This window comes from Phoxinus phoxinus (assembly GCF_949152265.1).
Source record: "Phoxinus phoxinus genome assembly, chromosome: 8".
Taxonomy (NCBI): Eukaryota; Metazoa; Chordata; class Actinopteri; order Cypriniformes; family Leuciscidae; genus Phoxinus; species Phoxinus phoxinus.
In genome coordinates this window covers 30234448-30254154 of record NC_136883.1, presented here as the reverse complement: position 1 = coordinate 30254154, position 19707 = coordinate 30234448, and the positions used below count along the sequence as shown (strand labels likewise).

General features: G+C 38.4%; 1 protein-coding gene across 3 annotated transcripts in view; it reads left to right on the top strand.

The window, feature by feature from the left end:
- megf11 (multiple EGF-like-domains 11) overlaps positions 1–19707 on the top strand; it is a 121500-nt gene that overhangs the window by 93930 nt on the left and 7863 nt on the right. For 2 of the 3 annotated variants that reach the window (XM_079620754.1, XM_079620755.1), the window contains exons 15-23: positions 5110–5256; positions 9019–9153; positions 12911–13039; positions 13728–13856; positions 14608–14736; positions 14984–15112; positions 16691–16924; positions 17378–17496; positions 18447–18501. In XM_079620754.1, the coding sequence (XP_079476880.1) occupies positions 5110–5256; positions 9019–9153; positions 12911–13039; positions 13728–13856; positions 14608–14736; positions 14984–15112; positions 16691–16924; positions 17378–17496; positions 18447–18501 (1206 nt within the window). Of the gene's footprint in view, positions 1–5109; positions 5257–9018; positions 9154–12910; positions 13040–13727; positions 13857–14607; positions 14737–14983; positions 15113–16690; positions 16925–17186; positions 17340–17377; positions 17497–18446; positions 18502–19707 lie in introns of those variants that run through there. The other variant, XM_079620756.1, reaches the window with a different exon arrangement.

The window sequence follows — 19707 nt, the reverse complement described above, 5'->3', positions numbered from 1 at the left end:
CAGTCACACTCACACAAACTACTGAATCCTAAAACTAAAGCACAGGAAAAACAGTGGCCAGGACAGCATATGCCGCTCCTCCTGCAAAGAACAATTTCAATGTTATACAAGTAATTATACAGGTCGACATCACAACTGTGCCTAATTTGTAACCTGTACATCAATGGGCTGGGAATTACTTGAGCCATAAATGATCTTCAATTGAACAAGCAATCAGAGCAGGGCAAGAGGCTAAGGTAGCCTATATTACTAACCTGTATGAACACAGACCACGGCGTCAAGCCAAAATCTTGGTTACTTATACTGTAGTGATCGCTTTACTCCGTCTGGTTTTTATTCGTACAATCCCAGACCAGACTATAATACAAACATGGCAAGTCAACATAACTACATACATGTATACAAGCATTCCATAACAAAGATGTACACACGTGAGAGAGAAAGGAAGCCAGTAAACTTACGTTCTCGGCACAACAAACGCACTCAGCAAACTTGTAGTGGTCACTCTAAACCCGAAACTAATATAAACAGAGCATGAATCAATAAAAGTTCATTACAACCAGTGGTTAAAAAGCTAAAAAACGAACGCTGCTCATCAGTAAAAGCAGGAGACTTACGTTACGTCTTCGTTGGAACACGCCGACACAATTCGCAGCCAATGAGGGCTCGCGAAGACAGGGAACTAACTGCAACCCCGGCACAACCACGCAAACATCAGATGCAACTATAAAACAATGTAATAGTCCGAATCAAATCGGATCCATGCCAACCAGGTTTTCACAAGGAGGCTAAAATACATTTAAACAAACTCACGTCAACTCGTACACCCCATCCAAGAGTCCAAGGAATCAACAGTCTGTAACAGCACTAATCCGGAAAACTGCCAGCTTGCTGGATTTAAAGGTGCAGCGCCAAACAGCCACCACCTGATTCAATCAAGGCGCAATTCTCACTGCCTACGCCCCACCTGCTACATATAGTAAAAATGGTGTTATAGTGAGGAGAGCAGTTAGGAAGAAAGTGATGACGACAACTTAGGATAGTTAAGGATAAGTGTGCTGCATAATAAAACATGAGTATAGCAGCATCTCCAGGTGCTCCCTTAAAAACCAGACCAAAAGAGTTATGTGCACCCTTGGTTATAATGGCTTTTCCAATAAATATTACAGTATTAATCTATTTAATCTTTTAAAGTAAACAAGAAACAACAAAATCAATGTTGTTGTTCAGATATTCTGCACAGGACCATCATGCCTCCAAAATATGTTATCACAGGACACAGCCTGCATGCAGATTAATATGAAATCTCTCAAAGCATGAAGTATTTATAATAACTGTTGCTGAACATGTTACCTAATTAGATTGCACTGACCCAGAATGAAGCTGTCGTTCTGTGGCTTGCTTATACGGCTTTCACACTGTGCTTACACCTTCTGTTGCAGTGGTCTCAGCACTGTGTGTCCAATATCACAGAAGGGCTGTGTTGACAAGTTCTTCAGCATTACAGTAGCATGTGAGCATGTTATACAACAAGAGAAAATGAAACGGTTGAATTGGTAGATATGTCTTTGCCTGCAGGCCTTCCAAAACTCTCTCCATTCAGGTCTCCAAATTCTGGCCATGTGGACTGGGAAATGATGTGGCTTTCATTATCTGCTAGAAAGAGCCAGCTACGCAGAAATCTCATGCTCTGTATCCTGCCCAGGTCTCCGCCATCTGCCAGGCCTAATGGAGTCACCAGGGTGCAAATAGGCCTCCGAGACGTCGAGCATCTGAACACAGAGTCTATGCAGAGCAGTGATTTATGGAAGCTATCGAGAGAGACAGAGCTAGACACACAGGTCTAAGACTTTAAGAGAGAGAGCATGAGATGGAGAGTAAGCAAGAAATTGCAACAGGACATATGATAAGGAATCTCACACGGAGTCATAAATGGGTTTTTGAGGCTGTTCATTTAAATAGGTCCTATCATCAAATTGTACTTCATTTTTGAAATAAGAGTTTGTACTGTAAAGTCTTTAACTGTATCTCTCAAAACTTCCTCTTCAGTCTCAAACAACCATTTATTGAAATTGCAGAGCAATAATATTATTTTTAATTCTTAAATATAAGAATGAAAATATAATTCAATATAAATTAAATATTGAATATTTAATCTAGGTTGTTTTTTTTTCAAATATAAAAAATAGTAAATATACATTTTTAAGCTTCTCTCTGCTGTGAAATATTAGATTGGCTAAATATTACTCTTGTTTAGAGTAAAACTTGCAAGCTATAGTAATGTTTAACTTGTTCTATTGATTTGGATATTTTCATTATATCGTCAAATAGAATGATCCATTCAAATGATTGTTACGAATCCTTAACCATTAATCACAAACTGGAAAGGTCATGGAAATTGGCCGAAAAATTATAATCACAAAATCATTTACATACAGTAGAAGTCTCAAAGTTACAGCAACAAAAATAATTCCTGCTTAATTCTAAGGACCAGAAAGAGGTAACAATGGTTGTGAAAAAAGAAGAAAAAACGTATTATAATATTATAGATAAATAAATGAAATACATTTATCACGCATTTTCTTTTATTAATTATGAACCAGTAAGGTAAGGAAGTAAAGAGAATGGCTTGAAGAGCAGTAGTTGGAAGATACAAAGGAAAAGAATGGCTAGAACAGAGGAGTAAAACATATAAAGATACGCCCAAGGACAGACAAGCTGAGAGCTGTGTTTTATCAAAAGAGAGAAAGAGAGGGATGTGAGACTGGAATTAAATGGTCACTTTCAATAAAACTGTGCGTGTGTCTAATGGTCAGAGGAAGAGAAAGAGACAAAATAACCAGGAGAGAGATAGACTGAGAAAGCAAAGAACGTGTACTGTATGTGGAATATTAGCAGCTCCAGGGGCTCTAGACTGAAGGATCGTATAACACAGAGTGTCCTGTAGAAACCCTCGCATTACGTGTGCAGGCATGTGCGCTGGTGTGTCCACTTAACATGTAAAGTGCGGTGGAAAGTGATGGTGTATGATGGTACTTGCTCTTCGCTCATTAATTTGGCTGCTGGTCCCCCTGGCATTTCTCTGCTAGAAAAGTCTCATATGCAGACAGTCACTTCTCCTCTTTCTTCTCCCTCGCTCTGCTCAAAAGCCCCTCTTTTTGTCACTATTAGGCTTTCAGGGCACTCTTCTATTCTCATTCATTGCTGACAATAAAGAAAGTGCAGGACTTTTTTTCGCCCAGCCCAGCAGAAGCTCAAACAATCTCACCCCGGCTTTGATGTGCGGTGACTGGGCTTGTCTTAATCGCACATCCCTGTTGCCCCCCATCCGGACACCTCTCTGTTCTGAGCACTTATAATGCCTGTCCCTGAAGTTTAGACCTGGTCTAATTCAAAGACCTGGGACTAATTCCATTTTAATGGGCCGTGCCACTCGCTCAGAAAAGTCTCTGTCAAAGAAATTTGCAAATGAGGTTCCTGAGCTGCAGCTTGAAAGGATGTGTGTGAGAATATGTGTGCACATCATTTCTCCCTTCTATGCCATCTTGCTTATGGAGTGTGAAATGTATAGATGCTCATTTATTTAAGTTGTATTTTTAAAGCAGTAAGCCACTCGAGGCTGAGCATTACACTGATTTTATTAAAGGTAACTGGTGTACTTAGGCATAACCGTGGTCAAATCATTGTAGTGCATTGTCACGAGTGCTGATTGCTTTTATAATGGCAGCGGCGACACCAGTGTTATATATATATATATATATATATTATTTATAGTTAGGAATATTAATAGTAACAAAATAAACATTAGTTCTTCCAATTGACCCTTCTCTAAGCTCTGCTCCATGTGGTTACTGTTGCTAACTCAGAAAGTGGTAGAAATTAATGAGATATTATGAATTGATATTCATTTTGACATCAATTGTAACGTGATTAAAACTGCAAATCAGTCTTTATCGACACTACAATGACCTGAATAAATATACAAATTCAATGCATATTCATAAAGAGATTCATATTATAAATAAATGTATTTGAAAAAAATATATATATATATTAGTAATCAGAATAAACAACTATATATTATTATACAATTATATATATATATATACTGTGTATCATTGTATAAATAATATATTGTTTATTCTGATTACTAATATTAGTAAATGTAACTAAATATATTTATAATATAAATCTATAAGAATAAAAATATTTTTATTTGCAGTAACATTTACTTATGTTATTAATATAAATATTCTGTATATAAACACACTTGTGTTCCTATTACTGAAATATTTGTTTATTCTGTGTATATACAGAATAAACAGTTATATTATCTGTGATATGAATCTATTTATTGAAGATCAATGTGCTCTATTATATAATTTGTCATATACAGTATATTTATATTTTATAAATGTTTATTGTTTATTATTATCATCTGTCTCATAGTGTAGCTTTTTTTTCTACTATGGCTGCTCTGTGGGAAGCTTGTTTGTGAGAGTGTGTGTGTCCATGTGCCTTGTTATTTTCCTGTTTGTGTTGTAACCCCAATATGACCAGATAATGTCATTACATTACAACACTTTGAAACAATATAGTAGGTCTCTTCTTGATATATTTGTGCTTGTGTACTTGAGCGTGTCCCTAGCGGAACTCACAAACCAGCTGAAAGAGAATGGGAGAGGAGGCTCAACCACTCGAGGGACTTGGCCCTGTTAATGAACACTCTTCACTGGCAGGGAGGCCCAGTCTGATCAAAAATACATACAGAGCACAGCACAGAGCGGGCCAGTGCTGTGGCCAAGAGATGCCTGAACCTACACACACCCCAAGCTTTTGAAACCAGGACTTTGCTCTCAGAGAAGACTGCTTGGTGCTCCGTTGCTGTCCCAATATAATATGTTATACTAGCTTACTATACAAGCAGTGGCCTTGAGGTTCAGGCATTCCCCCCTCATACATGACTCTTTTTCAAGTAGCATCTGATTTATTTTGTTTTTGTTTATTTCACTTGTCTGCATCCATCCCCACTTCTGTGTTCTGCTGTGATAGAAAATAGGGGAAGCACATGGAGAACAAGCAGTGATACTTCCCTCATTCTTTTAACAGGCATCCACTGTGACAGCATCTGTCCTCAAGGCTTCTGGGGGCCTAACTGCTCCATGACCTGCTCGTGCCAGAACGGAGGCTCCTGCTCTGCTGAAGACGGAACGTGCGTGTGCGCTCCTGGCTACCGAGGGACTTCCTGCAAGAGAAGTAAGCTTCTTCTCAACTTCCTTTCTCCTTCCTGTCACCTTCTCAAAGCTTGTCGCACAAGTGTTTGATTCGAACACACTTCAAAAAAGACGATAAACAACTGGTGGGAATGAGATGGGGGGTCACGACTGTTACATCCAGACAGTGGTGACCCTCTGGGAGTGGAGTGGGGACGGTTGAAGAGGGACGCACTTAGGGAAGAGTCATGAACAAATCTTTAATCACACACATCTTAATCACTTCAGCCCTGGATCGCTGTAGAGATGCAGTGTCCATGTGGGGCTCTCATCAGCCTCTCCATGAGGAGGAGTGTTTACTCGGCCTCTCGGGGGTCTTCTTCTTAAGACACTGTCTCGCTCTTGCTGTCTCTCTTTACCACACTGTGCCCTCAACAGATAAGGCGACTGATTGCTGGTCATTTTCAAAGATTGAAAACAAAATACTACAACAGTTAGTCTGTATGGCAGGAGGCAGGTGAATTTCACAAAGGTTACTATCCATCTATCCATCCATCCATCCATCCATCCATCCATTCAATCTGTTTGTTTTTATGAAATACATTTAAATAAAATGAATAAACGCATCTAAAAAGTTTTATTACCTTATGCGTACCTTACACCTCTGGGTGTTTTACTTTTGGGTGGAAGGGTTCTTTTTTATCATTGAGTCTCACTATATTTTAATTTCAATAGTAATTTTTACTTTTAATAAAACGCTGGAATAAATTGCTTTTTTAAATGTAAAAATCTGCAAAAATTTAAGGAAGTACAACATGTACTAAGCGCTTTGAGAAAGCTACTTTTAAAGGCGCTATACAAAATAAATATATTATTATTATTATTATGTACTAACATGATGTATAAATACTTTTAGATGCACTAATACAAAGTCAATTGTATTTCTAATTCACAAGTTCGTCTGCCCATCCAGGCTTAATAGTTAATGGTAAACAAACTTGGCTTGCTGTCAAGGCTGGGCTCGGGCTCCTAACTCAACCCTCCTGTAATGGTACTATGTAGAGGAACAATTAGAGAAATAGAGGAGGAGATGGGGAGGTGAAGGGATGCTGGAAGAATTGTTGCTGCATGGAGGATGGTGCAATGGCTGCTGCTCACGTCCGCTCGTAATGGTGATTGACAGGACTGAATGATTAGGCTCCTCCTGAAACTATGTTTGGAACTTTATTTATATTATATAATGAGAATGGGATTTTCTGCATTACCGTGAGGAGGTGTCACAATGCAAAAAAAAAATATTTCTTTTAAGGGTAAGTTTACCCCTACATTAAAAAAGTGAAATCTAGTACTCATCCTCATGTCGTTTCAAACCCGTAAGACTTTGAAATGTTTTAGGCCACATTTTTTGAAGAGATTCTATCACTTTATATGATGAACATATTGAATTTAGGCTTTTATTCACATATAAACATTGATCAGTGAACATAAACAGAAGCTCAACCGAACCTGCTTGATGCGTGAGGACAAACCTCATCGGTTCTTACGGAAGCTCAACCGTGCTGTGTAACACGAGAATGAACCTCATTGGTTCTCACGCGTCTTGCTTGAGCCTCCGTTTACAATAACGGATGTGTGAGTTGATGAATGTTTATATGTGAATAAAAGACTCAATAAAACCTGTTAATCGTATAAAGTGGTAAGATCTCTTCAAAAAATTTGGACTAAACCGCTCAATTCAAATGGATTAGGTTTACAATCTCTTTATGCACTTTTTGTAGCAACAAATACGCTACTTTTTGTAGCGTCCTGTAGTTGTAAATGGAGGGAGAGAAAGCAGAGAATGCTTTGGAATTTGGAATGACATGAGGGTGAGTAAATGATGACAGATTATTTTTGTTTGGGTAAACTAATGCTTTAAGCAATATCATTTATCATTTATTTCTCTTGATTTTGTTGAAGAATGATCTGGGAATGTTTCATGAGATTCACCCAGTAAGGAGTGTGTGTGCGTGCGTGCGTGTTCAAAGATTACAGAGTAAAGGGAAAGGGAATGTGATTAATCTTCACCACACTGTTCGTTGTTGTACAATTATCTTAATTACAAAAGCCCACCACCCATGGTGGAAAGGTCAGCACACACTACTCCTGCATTACACAAAGCTACAGCAATTAAAGCAAATCAAGACTCTAATGAAGAAAAATGACCCACAGGAGCTCCGGTCTCGGACAGAGCTGAGTGACAGAGACAGACTGAGCCCTCATGCTCTGTGAAACGATGAGCCGGACCGGGAGGCCGACAAAACCCCCTCATTATTTCTGCTTATATTAGTTGTACAGGTGACAGTGTCTCCTTGATTTGGGGTTAAACAATAGTACCTCGAGGAATCTTTAAAATCTTAGTTGGCCATTGATGATAATACTATTTTAACGGTTTTATGAAGGAATGCTCAATTATATTTATATCACTACCTTTCAAAGTTTGGGGTCGGTATCTTTTTTAATGCTTTGTTAAGAAGTCTCTTATTCTCACCCAGCCTGGATTTATTTGATAAAAAATACAGTACAAACAGTAGCCTAATACTGTGACATTTTATTAAAATAACTTTTTTCTATTTTAATACATCTCAAATGTATTACTGTTATGTCAATCATTACTCCAGTCTTCAGTGTCACATGATCCTTCAGAAATCATTCTAATATGCTGATTTGCTGCTCAAGTAACATTTATTATTACTATGAATGTTGAACACAGCTGTGCTGCTTAATATTTGTATGAAAACCATGACATGTTTCTCAGAATTATTTGATGAATAGAAACTTCAAAAGGAAAGCATTTATTTAAAATATAAATCTTTTGTAACATTATAAATGTCTTTGCTGTCACTTTTGATAAATTGAATGCATCCTTGCTGCTAAATAAAAGTAGTCTCTTTTAAAAGATTCCTAGTTTTGTCATGAAACTCTAGATGGCGCAGGCTGATGGGTCCTTAACGCAACCTGATGATATTAACAGCGTTAACTACTTGGCACAAGCTGATTGATTAATGTCGCATCAGCAGCCAATGAGCTTGCTGCTCACAACATTTAAATGGCTGGTTAGCATTCACTATAGCAGTTTGCAGCGCGCTTCAGAGTTCCTCCGAAACCCTCCACCTTCCCTAGATCCACCTGTATATTTATATACAGTAGTCAACATTTGAAGTGGATAAAAAAAATCATCAAAGTTGTCCTAAGACATGAACGGGTATTGTTCAAAATTCATGTATAACTTTGATGAAAGATTTTGATCCACTTCAAATGTTGATTATATATGCTATTTGTTCCGCAGCATTATGTCTTACATTCTCACAGCAGTGCAGCAGCAATAATCTACAGCAATAGCAATAATCAACAGCAGCAGTGTAGCAGATAAAGCAGATCTATTCCTCCAAGATCAAATACATAAACATTGTCATATCCATTACCATGCTAAAAATCTCCAGACAGTTGTAATGATAGAAATAATAATAGTCATATTGAACTTACTCCAAACTTTTACTGCATAATAATATTTTTTACTGGGTAATGAGACAAAAATGTTGACAATTCTAATGGTTATATGAATGTGTTTGTGCGATCACTGTACCATTTTTTTTTTTTTTTTTTTGCCTGTATGCCTATATGATAATGCAAATTTCTATTCATATTTTCCATTTGTGTCTAATCTCTATTTTGTCTTTCTTTGCCTTCCCACTAAATCTTTCCTTCCATATGCCATCCTTTCTGTGTTGTTTCCCAACTTCGCTTCCTGTCCTGTCTGTGACAGTTTGCCCTCCTGGTTTCTATGGGCACCGCTGCAGCCAGTCCTGCCCTCAGTGTGTGCACAGCACAGGGCCATGCCACCACATCACGGGTCACTGTGAGTGCCTGGCCGGCTTCTTCGGCTCACTTTGCAACCAAGGCAAGTAGCTCTCATTGCTTTCCCTCCGTTTCTCTGCTTTCTCTCTCTATTTTCCTCTCTTCCTCACCCCTGACCCCTTCAGATCCTTGGAGGCTAGTCCTGCTCGCAGAGAGGTACGAGAGAAGTATTGTCACTCCTCTGTCTGACTATTTTTACTATAATTATAGTACTGTTCAAATGGAAACACACTCAAACTGAATCAATACACCAAGGCATCCCTTTCTCATGATAATGTGCCAGAAATACGCAGTTTCTGCAAAACTGTTGACACATTATTGTTGCTTCCACACAAACTGCTTTACAGTTGTGGTGGATTTTTTTGCACAACTCTCAGGGGCCAACGTGGGTGTGTTGCCGGCCAGTTGACAGAACTGTCACTTACAATAATTATTATGTCTTGAAAACGTGTTTGTGTATTGTACAGTGTTGTTACAAATTCTGCAACAAGTTTTAAAATTGTCACCAAGGTAACATTATCTAGTTGGCTGACATGGATTAACAAACGGTTTTGTTTTGATTGCGAGAATAACTTGTAGTCTTGAAAGCATCCGTATAGTAAAATTACATTAATTTGTTTTGCAGCAAATAAAAGAAAATCTTTAATGGTGTATTTTAAAAGGTATTGCTTAACATTGCTTAAAATAAAATAATTTATTATCATTAGTGAGAATTTTTGGCTGAGGTTTATGTGATTTTTTTTTTATTTTTTTTTATTTTTTTACATTTTGAAAAAGCATAATTGAAAACCATATAAGCAGGTAACACTTCTTGAGGCAATTTACACTAACTGTAATGACATCACACCAAAGGTCTTTCCTTTTAGTTGCTACTTCCCCTGCTGATGAACCACAGTGAACCATAATCAATTATGTAGATAAAATAGTGCGGCACAATTGTGTACCTTCAAGGAAGTTGTCCTTAGTTTAAGTAGACACTGCCAAAAATGTAATGATCACATGTATTTGGATTGGTATGTAAAGATGGTCTTGTGGTTCTTTCTAGGATTATATACATAACTGTTGTCACCTAAAATGAGATGTGCTCGACCCGCAGGGCACTTCGTGTGAGTGTGTGCGTGCGTGCATGTGTGTGTGTGTGTGCGTGTGCGCTGCCATTGGCAACATGCCCATCCGCAGAACGCCACGCTGACTCTGCGCCTCCGCCGTACTGAAAATAATTGGCATTATCACTGACACTCTGACAAATAACCTTCAGAGGAAATCTGAATATTGCTGAGCTCATTCTTCTGAGCAAGACACAAACACTGAAGAGTCAGGTCAATATCACCGGTTTCTGTTTTTGTTGAGCTCCTGTGGAAAACAAGAGACAGTGTAGAAACCATAATTTGTTAATTTCCACTAATACAGTATACTTCATGCTTCAAGATTTACGTCTAGGAGGTCTTTAATACCTGTAGAGAGCTATTCATTAACATTCTTGTTCATCATAATGGCAGTTACGCTGCTTTTGGCATAAACCTAAAAAGTTTGAAATCTTTGGCTAATGGCAAAACATCTACTGTATATTGATATATCTGCAATGTATATGTTGCCTGCCAAACTAATTCATTTCCTCGGAAAGCATGTCACCTTTTGAAAAGATGCAATGAAAATGTCAGTTACAACTTTTTTTAGCAGGGGTTGATCAGCCAAACCTTGAGCTCTTGATTTACTTTTCCAAGGGATCATTTCTCTAATGAAGTTTTCACTTTTGACGAAGTTAGTTGAATAAAGCTTCTCGCTGTCCCCGTACACTAAAATAGCACTGTAAATATTGACTCCATGTTGATTGTTATATAGACATAGTTACGGGTTTGTGAGTTAAGTTTCAGGTCAATGAGGCAGATTTCCAACTCAAACTAATAAACCACACCACAGCACCCAACTGAGACATCCAGATGAAATATAGATGGACCATCTCATAATAATTAACCAGTCTTTTCATGAATTAAGGAAAGGCTGCATGAATATATAGAATTCACTTTCATTGCTTTCAGAGCTGTCTCGTGAATAAATATTTAATATGTTAAAGCAGAAGAAGGAGACGGTTCAAGAAAAGGCTTGTTTTAACTTGTCCAGATCATAATTACTGGAAGAAAGGCAGGCCTCGGGAGGAATCGTGGCTAGCCCGCACACCTACTTTTTTGTAGTTTGCTCTATGTCGGCGTCCTCGTATGTCTTGAGCCCACGTTCACCCGTCTCAAAGCGAGCTAATGAACTTCGGCTAGTCACAGTTGGAATGAAACGGAGCCTGTGACATGAGGGGGCCACTAGCTAATAAGAGGAAGCTTGGAGTTAGTTGAAAGAGTTTCCATAAAATGAGAAGTGTGTGGAAATATAATTATTAAAAAACAGTGGCTCAAAGATTTAGTTTCAGCTTCACCTCAATGGACAATTCATCTGATTGGAACATTGATTCCATTGTGTGGCTGTATTTCAGCTCTCATGAGAAGCTGAAGACATGTATGTTGTGAAATAGGAGGCATCTCATTGTATGTACCTTGCTGTGAACTCATCGAAACAAGAAAGGGGGAACTCATACAAAACATGATGGGCTTTAAACTCAACGGAAATTTATAATGGAGGCAAGTGTCAGAGTGTGGTGAAATATTCGTTTTATTAAAAATGTACACAAGCTCTATTTTTAATTTTGTAGTACATCAGTCGACCCTATTCTTGATGGCGCCGAGTGAAGCTGGCAAAGACGGATAATTGGACAGTGTGACAGAAGCACATGTTTGAAGGGTGATCGAGCTTTGAAGTGCACGCAGACACACGACTTACAATCACTACTTCACGTGTCACTCTGGTTTATCATCAGTTACTACTCATGCAGCACTATTATAGCATGACATCTGTGATCTATGAAAAGTTTCAAATGGGGAATTGCAAGATGTTACAGTAAAGTTTAAAATTCAGAAACTATAGTACTTCAGTTTAAACAATAAACCTAAATTTACTTTTATTCAAGTCAAAAATATTGCATAATATTGCACTGGATCAACTGTTTGTGGTCTGTAAGATTTAGTTTTTAAATGAATTAATACTTTACTATTCAGCAAGGATGCATTAAATTGATCAAGTGACACTAGAGACATCTATAATGTTATGCATTTCTAATTCAAATTAATGCTGTTATTTTTCTATTTCTATATAAGAATATATATAAGAATTGTATGTTTTTCAGGTTTCCACATACTCATATTCATACACATATTCAGCGGAACAGTTTTCAACATTTAGAATAATACGAATATTTCTTGAGCTCCAAATCAGTTCATTAGAATTATTTCTGAAGGGTCATGTGAATGAAGACAAAAACAATCATCTTTGTCATCTCGTGAATAAATTAAATTGTAATAATATTTCCCAATATTACTGTTTTTACTGTATTTTTAATAAAATACTTGCAGCCTTAGAGAACAAGAGCATTTTGTCTTTTTCGAAACATGGTGCTGCAGTAGAGTTTAAGAAATAATCATCATTATTTTACATAATTTCAATCATTTTGCTTAGTGCCGCTGCTGACACACTTCTCCACATCACTGAGAAAGCAAAAGCTATTTCGGAAGGATCTGTCATTTGAATGCAAATATTTGGCTCAAAAACACATTACTGAGGACAAAGATCAGTGTAAGGAGTAAAAACATTGTTCGAATCCTACAGATATTCTGTGATTACCACTGAAAGAATGACTCGCAGGTTTAAGTGTTGTGCTTTGTGTCTTTGTTATTGTTATGTGGTTTGTGTCCCATCAGTGTGTCCCAGTGGAAAATTCGGGAAAGCCTGTGCTGAGATCTGTCTGTGCACTAACAATGGAACCTGCAACCCCATTGACGGCTCCTGCCAGTGCTTCCCAGGTTGGACTGGAGATGACTGTTCACAGAGTACGAACCAATTTGTCTTTCTCTCTGTTTTTGTCTTCAGTTTCACCTTCTTTATTTCTCCCACTCTTTGTGTTTAGTCCTACTACTCTGTCCCATTCACTTTCATTCATTTCTCTCTCATGGGCGTCTCATGTCATAGTGCCATGTAAATCATAACCACATCCATTTTTCTTTGCCAAATACCCCACAAGCACCGTTGATGGAGACCAACAATTTCCTCAATAAATTACTTGATAGCACACTCTCAATAATTCACACAGCGCAAGAGAGCGGCAATATGAAATAGAGACGAGAGCAACAATGTCCCGGAGAATTTATGGCTTATTCGCTCTTCCCCCTCCCCTCTCGAGCTGTTAATCTAACGCTGTTTGCTGTAAGTGAAGGGGTGAGGATTGGCTGTGGGAAAAGTGAGGGATTTCAATTATTAATTCCAAACAGTGACATTTTCAGCTTTAAATTGACTAAAAGGTTTAACTTTATACTGTGGCTACGGCCCACATTTGAATGTGATTTCCTCTTTATTTTGGCTGTACCACATTTAATTTGCAAAACATGCCGATTTTACATCAAATGCATCATTTTGTATACATGTTATGTCAATTAGGGGCCTGTAAATGTGCGTTAAAACACGTGTTTTATATTCAAACACAATACACATCTGTATCTGACGGTGTCTCTGGCTCCGCAGTTTGTCCCATAGGCCAGTGGGGCCCTGACTGCTTGAACTCATGTAACTGTCACAACGGAGCCCAATGTAGTGCCTACGACGGAGAGTGCAGGTGCAGCCTGGGGTGGACCGGCCTCTACTGCACGCAGCGTGAGTCTCCCTCACACACAAATACACTCACATTCACAGTTATTACATGTACAATTAAACAAATCTCTATTAGACACACACACCAACACCCCCTCTCACACACGTAATGAACATAAAGTGACACAGTGACATCTGTTGGCAGTATTTCAGAAGTGCACCAGAGAGTTGTGAAATCTCTTGATGTTATGATGCCACAGAGTGGTCCTTAATAATAAATGCACATTTTTTCATGTCAGTCATTTAACTCATTAAATGACCTTGCTCAGGGCTGAAATCAAAAACCATCAGCATCACACCTGCTAAAAACAAAATCCATCTTTCATTCATTACGTCAATCATTTCTTGATCCCTCCTCTGCTGCCACTCTGTTTGAAACTTTTTTTTTATGATGGCAGTGATATAAACTCTTGAGGAGTGATGAAATCAGTTTGTGTTTTGCTGCAATGTTTGCTCCAGAAGGCTGGTTATCTTTAGTAGCCAGACTGTCTTTGCGTGCTTGTGTATTTATGTACTGTACTTTTGTTTGTCTACGAATTGCTATTAGTGTCCGAGGCCATTGTGAAAGGGGAAACACTGCCGTGGTAATACAGCTAAATTAAGTGCGTTACAATAAATTCTGGTCATTTGCCGAATTCGAATGTTGCGGCTTCTCTTACACTCTGGGTTTCCTGTTTGCCGGCCCCATCAGCATACACCAACTGTGTGTTGTACGTAGGTTAATGTGATGTAGCAGGATATCTCTTTCCTTCAGGCTGTCCCTCAGGGTTTTATGGGCGAGACTGTGCAGAGGTGTGCCGCTGTCAAAATGGAGCTGACTGTGATCATATCACTGGCCAGTGTGCCTGTCGGACTGGCTTTATTGGGACCAACTGTGAACAGAGTGAGTGTTGTAGCCTCTTTATGAATTGTGTGTTCTTGTGTTAGGGGGTTGTGAGAATGTCAGTTCGAAAGATACATTTAGCTGTCCTGATGATGTTGATGATGGTTGTAACTGACCTGTGTGTGTGTGTGCGTGTGTTCCTCATCCACCATCTCAGGCAGTCCATCACAACATTTATCTGAGTGCTTGTTTTACACAGTTTAGCAGTGGGGTTTAGTTAATGGTGTTCGTCTGTGTTTTTGTACAGAGTGTCCTCCCGGGACATTTGGCTATGGCTGTCAGCAGCTGTGTGAATGTATGAACAACGCCACCTGTGACTATGTGACCGGAACATGCTACTGCAGCCCTGGATACAAAGGAATCCGCTGTGACCAGGGTAACACTCGCTTTTTTGATGGAAAATTCAGCAAGAAACAGCACAGCAAGTCCTTGGCAACCACCTAGAACACACTAGCAACCACATAGCAACACATTAACAACCAATTAGTCTGCAAAGAACACCCTAGCAACACACTAACAACCACTTAGACCGCACAGAACATCTTGGGATCTACAAATAAAAACACCAATAGTGTTTGGGAAAGTTTCTTTTAAAAAGTAATGAATTAAAATATTGTGTTACTTTTTCTCAGCTGGGCTGGGCTTGATGTGTGTTTGTTTTATTAACAAAAATAAAAAAGTAATATTTTTGGCAAATGTAAAGGCCCTTTCACACCTAAAGTGAAATGTAAAAGCATCAGGCTGAAGGGAATACAAATTCACGCCTGTACAGTATAGGAACAGCTCAAACAATGATAATTATCGTATTTGTACGATAATTTTGACCTCTGTACGATGTACGAAAAAAATCCCACAATGAACGTTAATTTCAGAATTTTGTGACACTTCAAATGATGGTTGTTATAATCATAGGGCGTCTATACTCATTGATCTAGGTGTGGATTCTACGTCTACCGTCATGATTTTGTCTTCCATCTCATCTCACGTGATGTCTTCTCGGCCAATCATCGTGGAGAATGATTCTCTCTCACGAGCACAAGTTAACGGTCCTTTTGTATATAGCATACAAAGTTGTATATCATAAACATGTCATCTCTGTATGTTTTGCAAGAAAAAAATTAAAAGTTAATGTTCCTGCCGTGGCACTTAGGTCAGTTGTTTCCAAGCTGAGGTCGATAGTTTAGCAATAAAGTAATTTGCAGGTTGTGTCAAAAAGTTGTTGGTCTAAATAGCTGTATTCTGTACGTTTGACTCGTGTATGATAATTGTCATCCAAATATGATAATTTTGAGCCTCTGGTACGCTACTTGGACATTTCCAATCACATTTCTGAATCACAAAACACAAATTTGGTTTAAAAAAAGTCTCAAATGTCTCAAAAGTCATTTAGTATAGTTGAATTGGATCATCAAAGTTCAGCAATAAAGACATTGGTTAATAAAGTGAGATTAAATACATAAAGTATATTTGTGTTATTTAACATTAAATTATTGCAGGTTTGTGTAATATTCACTGTTTTTATTAATTTATGAATCTCCTTTTGTGTAAGTGAGATGAGTAAATGCGTGCACATGTTTACACAGCACACACAACGCCTCTGTAGTGTACTTACTCCTGATTTCTCTCAATAGGGGACATGAGAGCTGTCAGTCGATACTGGGAATGCAAATTGTTACTTACTTGAAAAATAACTCCCATTACTTATAATGCGTTACTCCCAACACTGCACTCCAACAACCACTCAAACCCTTGGCAACCACAAGTATAAACAAGATTTTGATATATTAAGAAGAAAATGTGAGTGGTGCACCGTGCACTTTTTATGGTGTCTGCTATCGTACATGAAGCAAGAGATTAGCATGCATAAGAGAACTCTATTGTACCTGTACTTTTGGGAATGAAGTACTCTGATCTGCTCTATTTGATTTCAACATAATCATATTCTGTGTCCCAGCGGCTCTAGTGATGGAGGAGCTGAACCCCTACACGAAGATCAGTCCCGCTCTGGGTTCAGAGCGCCAGTCCGCGGGTGCTGTCATGGGCATCATCTTCCTGCTCCTGATCATCATGGCCATGCTCAGCTTGTTTGTTTGGTTCAGGCAGAGACAGAGAGACAAAGGCCAGGACATGCCTAGCGTCTCATACACACCAGCCCTGCGTGTCACCAACACTGACTACTCGCTCTCTGGTGAGAAACTCCTTTGAGACTAATCATCAAATATTGAATAAGCTGCAATGAACAACTTAAGATGCTCCATGAATGTTTTTACAAATATGACTTATAATAGTACATATGTTGTGGCATTTTTGTTGACAGTAAAAGCAGCAGTTTCAGCATTGCATTGCATTGCATGGTGCTACCACACTTTTCATACTGTATGCTGATAACCTTGCTGAAGTATATGTTAACCATGTGTAAATACTCTATCTGTTGTCATTTTTTATGCCAGCTGCATAGATGCTAGTTTTATTGATTTGGCTATAAAAGGCTCCATCAATTCCGTTAAGTATCATGAATTTCTGTCCATTAAAGTGCCCTTGTCTACTTTGTTATTGCAGTAACAGGATGGTCATTGTTTGTATACTTGTACAGTGTGATATGTAGGAGTTTTGAACACTGCTGTCTGGCTCTCTACCGTAGAAACATCTCAGAGCAGCAGCAGTGGCCAGTGCTTCTCCAACCCCAGCTACCACACTGTGGCGCAGTGCAACATCTCGTCCTCCATCACAAACAACCTGGACGGCACTCTCACTCTTAAGGTGAGTGCATTATGGTCACGACTCCATGTAGGTTCGGTAGATGTACTCAAGCATCATATTATGGCAATAGTAGCTGCTCTTGTGCTTAGAATATTTTATAAAGAAATGTATGCTACAACATGACTGAAGGGCAAGCTCTACATATTCACTTTGTGTCTGTAGACTTATTTGTTGAAGGGATTCATTTGCATCAAGACAAAATAATGATCCGAAGTTGGATATAAAGCTATAATGTCGGGCTTTGACAAGCTGTGACGTACGCTACCATTTGAATGTTTGGGGTCAGTAAGATCTTTTTTATTCAAAAAGGATGCATTTAATTGATCGAAAGTGACAGTCACGACATTTATGATGTTACAAAAGTTTTCTATTTCAAATAAATGCTGTTCTGGTTCATCAATGAATCCTGAAAAAAAATCTCAAGCAGCACAACTGTTTTCAACATTGATAATAATAATAAATGTTTCTTGTGCACCAAATCAGCATGTTAGAAAGATTTCTTAAAGATCACGTGACACCGAAGACTGGAGTAAATGTTAAATTAATATAAATAAATCAGATTATAAAATATTTTGAAACAGTTATTTTGAATTGTAATAATATTTCACTGTATTTTAAATAAAATAAATGCAGTCTCTGTGAAAATAAAAAAGTATTACCAACCCCAATCTTTCAGACGTAGTGTACATTAGACAGGGTTAATACCAGTGAAGTCAGACCAAATTATGTGTTAAAGTTCTTGTAACAATAAAATGGACTTGGTTTCAAAATGTGTTGTTTTTCCTAAGACAGTAATTTTTTAGGTTATGTAATCATGCCAGTGAGATTATTTTATAGCTTATTTGTTCTCAATGAAACCGAAAAAGGTCAAAAATCATTGCATTGCAGAAGTCTATCAGGACAATAGCCTTTCAGAGTGTCTAATGTTTTTTGTCTCTTTTTCCCTTTAGAAAGGAGACAGGAACAGTTCAGAATGGAGAGCGTACTGCAATCTCAATGACCTGGGTCAGTGTACTCACTTAATTTCTTATCTCACCCCCTATTCAAACCATCTGTTCCTGTCAGGCAAAAGTACTCATGCAATTTGAAATGGATCAGATCATTATTTTCTCCGCTCAGCCTATTCTTCAAAACAAATAAGACATTTGTTCTCCATTGGGGCACCAGAGAATTAAACTACTTACTCATTCCTGGGGGGTTGCATGAACACCAGACGCTGCTTCTGGCACTGGAGCAAGACCTCCGCCTGCTGTGTTTTTAATAAGCCCTTACTTTAGGTGGCACATGCATGTGGTGGAAGGTCAGGCTTTGCTTATATTATCCAAGGTCACTCAGACTAGGGGGGAGAGAGTTCATTACCTCTCTGACATCCCATCCCAAGCCTCCTCACCCCATTATGTCTACCTGCAGGTCTGCTGATAAGGCTTCGGCACAGCACACAAGGCCTCAGAGACTCGGGTACGAGGATGGGTATTTCCATCATATTCTTTTGCAAGCCCATAGAGGAAGTGAAATAGGGCCAGTGACCACAAGTTTAAATGGATTTCACCTTGTTATTGGACATTTCCCTGATTTCTGATCACAGTGCTAAAGAGAGATTTAACTTGTAGATGACAGTCCGTTTTATAAATGGAAAGTTATTTCAAAGCCTGAGCCAAAAGTTGTTACATTATGATGAAGACATTGTCTTCTTGATTAATCGTTCTCTGTAAGACAAGGAATCTGTGCTAAAGTAAATGAGGACAGTTTTGCTTTCAAATCAAGTGAAAGTACAAACGGTCCTTTTCTTTAAACAGACTAAACTTCATTACATTTGTATAGAGGAAAACCCCATTTGAACAGTGAGCACACACTGTTACTCTACTGCTGCCATGTCACCATGTCCAAATGAATAATGCAGTGTGGGTTCGGTGCACTGTTTGAGAATTTTCTTTTATCGATCTTGACGTCACCTTAAAGGCATGTCTCTGGGTAGTCAGCTGAGAAACGTGATGAGTTGTGATGTGATTTGGTTAAAGGTTAACTCATAATACTCATAAGAGTGACTAGGTTGGGTATTGTTTAAGCGCTTGCTTTTTCTTTTATATGTAGGTGGATGGAAAGACAGTCCTTTCTGTTAGTCCTTCCTGTTCTTCCTGTGGCTAATTGCAATAATATTTATCATAAAGTCAAATAATTTAACCATACAATAATACCACGTCTTCCCCTGGG